Genomic DNA, 9,888 nt, shown 5'->3' on the forward strand with positions numbered 1-9,888 from the left:
TAGTACCTATTTAGGACATTATTTGTAGTATTTTCCCATCTTCTTCCAAGTAATCTACAGTCTTCTTCTGGTTTTGTCATAATGCACAGGCAGTAAGACACAGTAACAATTCTTATGACACTTTACATCTTCAAAACACCAAAAAGAATCTAGGAATATCTCTACAATTTGCAGGCTTTCCTCCTGTTATTAAGGAAAAGATGCATCTGTGCTGTGGGCCTTAAACCCGTGAGTAGACGCATCAATGATAATGTTTATCCTTTTCTATATATGTGCCAGTCATGAGTGTACTCATACTCAAAGCCGAAAAGCTCTATTGAATTGGGAACAATCTTTTTTGCTTAAAGAAATCTGCAGTAAAAACTTGGTCTATTCTCTCTGTCTTGAATTCTTTTAGTTTTCTTACAACCTTACCATTTGAGGCTGAACTTTTAATGTCCAGGGTGAATTTGTTAAAAGTCTAAAAAAAGTCACTGGGATACTTTGGAACAACAAAACAGAAAGCAAGTTTTGTGGTTAGAAATGAAGTTGTATAAGGCTCTATACAAATGTCACTCATTTTTTTTTGTTTGCTGCTAACCTTAAACCGACTAAGGAAAAAAAGTTCCCGGATTGACATGTATGTAAGAATTGCTTTTCAAAGTTAGGAAATCTATGCTTCATTCAAAGCATGATCAGTAACACTTCCGAAGATTTTAAACAGAAAATAATATCTTGCTGCTTCTTTTTGTCACAAGGGCTTGCTTTACATTCTCCCTCAGCAGTCTGAGAGAGAAAAGCTGTTGGTTTCAGGCTGCTACTATGACAAGTAAATATCTGACTCAAAGCAACAGAGAAAAATCCTGAAGAAATTCCTCAACTTCACTGAGAAAAACATGCAAATAGAGAAAAAAAAGAAAAATCTGTAGCTCTGAGGGTGCACCAAGATGCCTGTTAGCAATGGAAAAGCATTATTAGCATTATTAGCAATGGAAAAGCATTATTAGATCAATTAAGTTAAAATAAAACCACAGTCAGATCTAATCATTAGACATATTGAAGGAAAGGAAAAGGAAAACCAGCAGGACCCGGGGATGGTTGAAGCCAGGACAGAGATTCTAAACTCGCAGGGGCCTGAATCCCAGCTGGGGTTTGGACAGAGCTTTCTGTCAGAGAAAGCCGGGCCCAACCTGCAGTTTGATTGGTGCAGAACGCCACAGAGAAGCAATTAAATAGCACAGGAAACAAGATTATTAGAACAGAAATGAAAGATAGGGGAATCCATATCAGCCCATGGTGTGATTTTTCATTTTGGACCTCGGTGATCCTTCTGCCAAAGTGAAAATATTGTTGCATAGCAGATTTCAAATAGGGTGGTTGTGGAAGTAGGAAGAAGATACTCTGAAAACAGAATGAATGCAAATGAGCATTTAGAAGTCTAGATCGGCGATTACTGGTCTCTCAAAAAGGTAAAGAGTGAACAGAAACAGTCACACACAAGACCACAGAAGTACTGAAGAATTGCCATGGAAGCACGTGGATTTTACTCTGAGAGAAAATCCCCTTTTTGAGAAACGCTGCTATAAATTAAAGATGCTTATTTTCCTAGAAATGAAAAATCTCCCTTTGCTCCATTGCGAGCTCATAACTTCTGCAATAAAGTTGATAAAATCTGGGGAAAATGTATTGGTGTTTCTTTATTTCTCAAACAGCAACATTCACAAGCCTTGCAGATTTTGTTATTTTCTGATCATTATTCATCATAAAACTTCCTTCAAACATCGGTATAAACACAAAAAACTCTGCATTTAGTGTTTTTAAATGAGCCCGTAGAAAATACGTAATGCTGAAAACCCTTAGACGCTTATCTTTGCAGAAGGTCAACACTGGAATTCTGGTTTTTACTTCTTGAATTTGTTATCTTCTATTCTTTTTCTTAATCCACCCTCTCTTCTTTCACTGAAAAATGCTGTTATGTTTTTGTGGACTACCTGCATAGAATGAGAAATATTTTGCACTTTAGTTTTTAGTGTTCCAACAATTGCTTCTCTTCAGAGACAGGTTTCGTTAATAGAAACCACACAATCTGCTTTCAGGTGCTTCCCATGCTCATAAGCGACTCCTCTTTTACCTGTGGAAAAGTTGGGGTGGAGGTGTGTAGCAGATCAGATGAGCTGTTCAATATTTAATTCTTTTCTACACACTTGTTAGGAACAGCATTAATCATGCTAAGATACATACTGCATTCACTAAGTCTCTTACCATTCCTTCAGCAATGCTAGATGCAGACCTCCACCCCATTAGTCATCTAGCTATCATGGTGGAGATTTGAGTTGTCTACCTCTGTTGTAAGTCACGACTTCAGTAAAAGGACGAAGTAGAAAAGGAGGAGAGATGCTATTCATATGGCAAGTCTCTCAGACTAAGTTATTTTCCTTTGGAGAAACAGAGTTCAACGCAGCACTTGCATTCTAAGCACCGCATATTTCATCAAGCATACATGATTTCTGGCTAATTTTGCAGGTAAAAAGATCAGGCTTCATTTCTTCCTCTCCTGCCAATGCAGCTTCTGCATTGTTGAGCTTCAGTTCTGCAAACACATCCTTGACTTCACAACCTGGAGCAATCCCAAAACAAGCAAGACAATTGGCCACAGGAAAAGAGTTCAGCAATTGTACAAGTGTTGTTAGACGGAGGCCTAAAGGTCAAGTTTTCATTTAACTAAGTAAGTCTCATACTTGCTCTTGGGCACAGAGCAAACAGAAGATTCGTGAGACCCAGGTGAGGTGTGTAGCACAATGGGTCACTTTTGAAATAATTCTCTTTTGCTCAGGACACATCAGCTGTACTTGGTCAGGTTTCAGACTGGAAAATACTACAAGGCTGTTCTGCGACTGTCACTGAGGGTCAGGTAGGACAACACTTGCCTTCCTCCAAATACTGTGTGTCCACATCAGCTAGACTTCTGTTTGAGACTAAATCACATCTTCCCACCGCTACCCTTTCTGGGTTCATGTGCATATTACAGCGCAAGTCTTCAGCCTTTTTGTTCAAGTGAGATGCACTGAGCTCACAATATTCCACCTCTCATTCCTGTGGCAAGTTGTTTTCCAGTAAATAAGCTAGATGCCAGAGCAAATAAATGGTATTTAAGGAGGAAGAAAAGGAAAATTAAAATTCAGACAACCTGAAGTCGAGTTTTGGATTAAAATATTGACAGCTTAATTAAGTTTTTTTTTTTTTTTGTATTTTGCTTAAAAACATTGGTTCCTCCATGAACATTCAAGGAAGTGTTAAAACCCTCCAAAACAAGATCTGTCAGGTCAAACAGTTAATTTAATTTAACCAGAAACTCCTTTCGTCGTGCCTCAAGTCAGTTATTTGCACAGATCTGATTTCTTTCTTCACATAGGTTTGTATTCTTACAGCTGCTTCAGATTCTGTGTTATCTTAATTATATGCATTATATAAATAAAAATCTGTCTATCTGTATCTTGCGTGGCTTTATTTAACCAGCAATTTAGGGACTGTTTAATCTTAAGATACAATCAAGCTAATAGTCCCTGCTCGTGCAAAGAGATTCTGATCTCTGGAGAAGAACTTGCTGATATGAACTCTGCATTTCTCGGTTTAGTTGTTTAGTCTTCATAGCGGGAGAAATCTTTTGCAGTGAAGCAGATGGTAGGAGATAGTGTGAAATTTACCATTGAACCAAGTGCACAAATATTTTATCATCAAAACTTTGAAGAGAAAATAGCTTTTAATAGGGTGGAAAGTTTCATTAAAAAAATGATATCTGGGCTAAGAGGCTGACAAACAAGACACAGCAGTTTTTCCCTTGTCTTTGGCAATAAATTTGTGTGTGTGTGTTTTGACTACTGAAGGCACAGGAAAAATTTGTTTCCTACTAACTTGATAAAAAATACAAGGAAGAGTTTTCAATAACTGGAAAAAAATAAGTGGCAAAACTAATTTGTTTTCAAAGGAAAAAGAACAACCAGGCTTTCCTAAATCAACACAACCTTATACATGAGGCTTTCCTTGTTTAGCAGAGAAGCTGTCTCAGAACTTGGGAAGGCTGCATTTTTTGCTGGACTCAGGACAGCTCTCGGGGCTGCAGCATGCAGGATGCTAACGTCTTTTCCTGGGGTTTTCTGTAAGGAGATGAATTTGAAATGCCCCACACATCTACCCTATTAAAACCAGCATCGAAACCCCGTTGTAAAGCTGACTGTAAGTAATCAGAGGCAACTGCAGAGTACTGACATAATAGGCTCCCCTTGGCCTGTCCTACCTCATAACTGTCTGCCATCTCTCATCCCCATCAAAGCTGATATGACTGAGCTTCTTACTCTGGCACGAATAAAGAAAAATAATCTAGGCAAGAGCTGTCATAGGCCTGGATGGCTATAGCCAACTCGCTGCAGGACAGGAAAGGGCAGCTTTACCAGTTACGGATAAACTAATGTATTTTCTTTTCTTACAAAGAGGAAGATAAGAAGCAGATGAGTTTGGATGTCCTTTTTATACTCAAACTAGCGCTGCACCTGCAACTTGTCCTTTGAACTGACAAAAGATGGGATTTGTACCAAAACTGGTACAGAAGCTACAATTGCCATCCCTCCAAAGTAGAGGTGATAACCTTGGCCATCCCTGAATTAACATGGGGAAAAAGGCTAAACACCAGTACTTTACGGACATGAGGCAAAACCAAGCCATGCAAGGGTACCAACGGCTTCTCAGAAGGTGTCAGGGCAAAGCAAGGGCTGGCTGCTCCATACAGGCTGGGGAACTGGGGATCAACAAGGCTGGCAGGGGCCTCACCAGCACCCACCCCACAATACCTGAGAAAGGCTGATGCAGAGAGCACGGACAGGGTCAGCCCTGAGTCCAGATCGTCAAAAAAATCCCTGGTAGCGAAGCAGGTCTGAGGTCACACTACAAAGTCAAGCCACAGGTCAGGAACGGGTCTGAAGCTGGGGGACCCAGATGAGCTGGAGACCAGCCCTCTTCTAGCAGAGCTCCAGCTAGAGCTGCAGACCCAGAGCCGAGCTTAAATAGGGCTCCTGGGCCACAGGCAGGGTGTGGATGGAAGCCAAACGTGAGGCTGGGCAGGGCCATTAAGGTCTTTTAGTGGCTCCATGGCTGTGGCACAGGCACTACAGCCCTGTGGGTAGAGTCTGTACCACTGCGAACCTAATGAATAATTCTGCACTTACCCTCTGGTCTTTAAATTGCCTGTAAAATTGAGATACATTTCACACCTCTTATAGATTCAAGGTCATCTTGTAGAATCATAGAATATCTTGAGTTGGAAGGGACCCATAAGGATCAGGCAGTCCAACTCCCTGCTCCTCACAGGACTACCTAAAACTAAACCATATGACCAAGAGCATTGTCCAGATGCTCCTTGAACTCTGACAGGTTCGGTGCTGTGACCACTTCCCTGGGGAGGCTGTTCCAGTGACCTCTCAGTGAAGAACCTTTTCCTAATGTCCAGTCTGAACTTCCTCTGACACAGCTTTATTCCATTTCCTTGTGTCCTCGCGTTGGCCACCAGAGAGAGGAGATCAGCAGCTCCCCCTTTGCTGCTCCTCTTGAAGAAGTTGTAGCCTGGGATGAGGTCCCCCCTCAGCCTTCTCCAAGCTGAACAAATCAAATTACCTCAGCCTAAATCTTGCCCTCGAGACCTTTCACCATCTTGGTCACCCTCCTCTGGACACACTGTAATAGTCTGATGTCCTTCTTATAATGAGGTGCCCAAAACTGCACCCAGTACTCCAGGTGAAGCTGCACCAGTGCAGTGTCGAGTGGGACAATCAGCTCCCTTGACCGGCTGGCGATGCTGTTCATGATGCACCCCAGGATGCGGTTGGCCCTTTTGGTGCCAGGGCACACTGTTGACTCATATTCAACTTGCCATCATCCCAAACCCGCAGATCTCTCTCCAGCCTCTCGTCCCCCAGTTTGTGTGTGTAACCAGGATTACCCCATCCCAGGTGCAGAATCCAGCACTTGCTCTTGTTAAATTCCATTACGGTTCGTGATTGCCCATCCAGATTGTCTATCCAGATGTCTCTGTAAGGCCTCTCTACCCTTGAGGGCGTCCACAGCTCCTCCTAGCTTGATATCATCAGAAAACTTACTTCACGTACATTTGATTCCTGCATCCAGATGATTTCTAAAAACATTGAAGAGCACTGGCCCTAAAACTGAGCCCTGGGGAGCCCCACTGGTGACTGGCCACCAACCTGATGTGACCCCATTTACTCTTTGAGCCCGACTTGTCAGCCTGTCATTTGATTTCATACCAAAGGTTCAGGCTGAAGTTGTATGTGGTAGTCTCCCGTGTACCTAAACCTGCAAAGCGTGCAGCCGGATACCGACACGCTGCTCATGGCGCAAAGTGTAATCCCACTCCCCTCCGATCTTCAAAACACTTCTGGATTTGTTTACAGACATTTTATTTTGTTACATTTTATTATGAATGAAAAGCATGGCTATTTATCATACTAAAAGGAAGCAGTACTGCACGCCCAATGCCAATGACGGTCTCCTGGAAGCCAGCAAGACTTTTGTGTGAGAGAAGATTGAATAAATTTTGGTCCTCAACTGATATTAGTTGGGTGTTTCTAGGAAAAGCTAGATATAGGGGTGAAGCCAAGCCATTCTAAAGCCAACAGGTGCAAAAAGATATTTTGGGGAAGTGATGTCTTCAAATTTGGCATTACAGACCGCCACTGTGAAGCAGAATTGAGGGGCGATTGCAGGATATACAACTCACACAACCGTCTTGAACCTGTTTCCTTCATGAAACAGAGGAATAGTGCTATTGATTTCTAGGGTAAATTCTATGTCACTCGCTACTTCTAAAAGGGTATGTTTTCCCAATATGTCAAAAGAAAAAAAAACCTAATATTTTGATTCCTCTCTGAGATCGTTTGGAACCTAACCCCACTACTGACCTCAATGGTTTAACTCTTGAATTCATTAGGAAAACGAAGGAAGTGGTTTCAGTGCTCAATACCTTACTGCAAGGGTTGCTTGTCAGGAAAGGACCCTGGAGCTGGGGTGGCCTTGGCACAGAGGGAGCAGCGGCTGCCACCACCGCAGCTGGAGAGGCGGGAGGTGCCGCGCCGGGGCTGCCGGGCTGCAGCAACAGGGACATGTTGGGAGGATTGCGCTTCTCCCCCGTTGCTGCTGCAGGGCCTGGCGGCGCAGGGAGCGCTGCAGGCAACGCTGCAGGGAGCGGTACGTGCCCACGGGGAGGCACGTCTGGCTCGGGCAGCTGCCCGGGCAGGGCGCTTCCTTGGACCTGCTGTGAACACACCGCTCTCCTCCTCGGAAGTGGTTTCCCGTGCAAGCTCAACATCTGGCTTCCTTTTCTGGCGGCGCGCATGCAAATCCGTGTCCGGTGAAAATCCTGCTGGTATTTGATTTTTGGGGCCAAATCTTTGCTTGTACTTCATTAGCTGATGTGGAAAATGCCTTCTAAAATTTGGGTTGTAGTAGAAGTGAAACTGAAAAATGCAAAAGAAAAGAGTTACTTGCCACCACCTTGAGACAGTCAACCACAAAGATATGAGAAATAATAATTTTAATTGCAAAAGAGAAACATGGATGTTAAAAAGGACTGTCAGGGGCATTCTATCCCTGAAGCTTAGGCTGAGTAAAACAGTGTCCTAGTAAATAGTAACCAGCCTTTGTGTTTTTACCGCTTGGTAGCAGAGAAGCATAGGATTTCAAAAGATACAAACTGGTTTAGAAACCCAAATACCATTACTTTTCAGCATCTTTAGCATGGAATGAACCTGACATGTACCTTTTCAGCCTTCAGCAAATGCCACAGGAAAAGTGCACATCTGGTACAGCAAGACACACAGGAAATAAAAAAAAAAAAAAATCCTGGTATGTTGAGAGTATCTTTTCATTTTATGTGCTCAGAGTAATTGGAAACAAAATGTATTTTAGCGTAACTTCCACTACTCAGAAATGCTACCTCAAAACCTCCTGAACATGAGGCGAGAAACAAATGACAATCAGAACATTGACTACCATCCTCATCTCCTTTGTAGTAAAGACTGATTTCATTGGAACAGAAATCTGTCCCACTAGAATATTCTGAGAGTTAGTTTCCACGCAGAGGATCCAACATACCTCCCTAGCTGTTTCTTCTGCTAGCAAGTCACTGCGCGAGCCCGATTTTGGAAAAGTCCCCAGCTTTCTGGTGAATCCGTGCAGATGGAGGTGATGAGTGAAGCTTCTCATGGTCTCACTTTCAAAAATCCTCAGGCGTCCTCTCCTCGCGAGCACCTCCTCTTCAAACAGATCTTCATTAATCACTACACACTTTCCATTGTCACCCCACCAAATGGACTCAAACCGATCGCTTTCAACAACATCCCAGAGCTTCTTCAGAAAGTGGAGGCATGTGGGGGCACGATCTTTGCTAGAGCTCTCCTCAGAGGAATTCACACAGTCTCCTTTTGACCAGGGTTGCTTAGCCGAAGTTTCTAAAGACCTTTCTTCTACTGGAGGTCCAAAGGCAGCATCACAAGCCGCTCGTTTCTCACAGGCTGCACAGAGAGAAGAAGTTGAGCCTGACAAATCAACTCCCTTGGCCAGAACAGAATCACATGAAGTTTCCGATGAGGAAAGCTCCATTTTAAATTCTTTTTCCTCAGTTTCAGTAATTTTTTCTGCAGAAGCCATCTACCTTAGCAACTAGACTGCCCTGCCAGAACCCCGGCTGGAAGGAAGTGACCAACTGAGACTCTCAAGGGAAAATTCTCAGATGTCACCATGACGCTCACGCTGCGCAGCCCTGACATCACAGGGCAGCCTCTGTTTCCCAGCAACATGAAGGAGCAGCAGCAAGCTGTTGCTTTTCATTTACAGATCTTATGTCTCAAGAGCCAAAAAGTAAATAAAACTGCAGTGAAATTGTAGACGTAGTGATAGGACTGTGCCGTGTTGGGTTGCAGCTAGTACCTGGTCCACGGGGGGGGACAGGGAGGTTCATCCAGGCTTAAAAAAAATACTTTTAGATAATACTGTAGAGGACAAGACTTTTAAACAATATATTACACTGATTAAGTGTTCATATAAATACTCTGTGGACTACTGTGCAACCAAACCATTAGGAAGGTTCACATATTAGACAACCACGTATCTCTGTGGACAAGATGTGGCACAATGCTGAGAAAAATTCAGCCAGGAACTATCTCAGTGTCCTTCTGCTGGAGACCATGTTACAAACACAGAAGACTTCAACACCTGGCTTAGTACAAATATAGTCCTCACCTCTGGATGAGCATTTTAAAAATTATTTATTTTAATGGGCATATTTTTGTAGGACATTTCTTTCCATCTGTGAACCTTTATTGAAATCTTGCTGAAACATTGGCCAATGCCCAGGGACCTTCAGCTTTACTGAAAGTGGGAAGGTTTGCAAGTTTGTTAGTTCAGGTTAAAAACTGAACCTATGTAGACAAAGTTTTCCTGTCCAAATATCTGGGGCTTAGGCTTTCGAGATGAACAGGCAGAGGTAAAAATGAATGCTGAATTTGTGACCTTAAAGCTGGTTTATAATGGGAATTTTTGTTTGGTTTGTGTTGCAGGTTTTGTTTTGTTTTTTGCATTACATGAGCCTTAATAACCAGAGCTGGATACAGGGAAGCCCAAGGAGACAGTTGCCTTACTGTCCTTTTTGTGCATAGTTTAGTGCCAGGGAAGTGACAAGACAGACAGACCCATATCAGTGAAGTGGGATGTAGAAAAAGAAGTGGTCACGAATGCATTTTAGTCAGCATTTCTGTACTTCTCAAGTTGCTTCACAAATGTGAGCAACTTTTGCTTCACAAAAAAGTGAGCCTTCTAGCAGGTCAGTGAGGTACTTACAAGAACTGT

General features: G+C 42.8%; 1 protein-coding gene across 1 annotated transcript; it reads right to left on the bottom strand.

Annotated features, from left to right (window-relative positions):
* Positions 1-7,007: 7,007 nt before the first annotated feature.
* LOC135993285 (heat shock transcription factor, Y-linked-like) lies at positions 7,008-8,691 on the bottom strand. Its single transcript, XM_065643015.1, has 2 exons — positions 8,137-8,691; positions 7,008-7,499 (listed from the first exon to the last, which is right to left on the bottom strand). The coding sequence occupies exons 1-2, from the start codon at positions 8,689-8,691 to the stop codon at positions 7,008-7,010; spliced, it is 1,047 nt and encodes a 348-aa protein (XP_065499087.1).
* Positions 8,692-9,888: the final 1,197 nt, after the last annotated feature.

The sequence above is a fragment of the Caloenas nicobarica genome, chromosome 12, assembly GCF_036013445.1.
Source record: "Caloenas nicobarica isolate bCalNic1 chromosome 12, bCalNic1.hap1, whole genome shotgun sequence".
NCBI classification, from domain to species: Eukaryota; Metazoa; Chordata; class Aves; order Columbiformes; family Columbidae; genus Caloenas; species Caloenas nicobarica.

Coding starts and splice junctions, on each gene's coding strand:
- LOC135993285 (XM_065643015.1), bottom strand. CDS start 8,691: ATGGCTTCTGCAGAAAAAATTACTGAAACTGAGGAAAAAGAATTTAAA. Junction 7,500..8,136: donor CAGAAGAAACAGCTAGGGAG/GTATGTTGGATC, acceptor TGCATTTTTCAG/TTTCACTTCTACTACAACCC.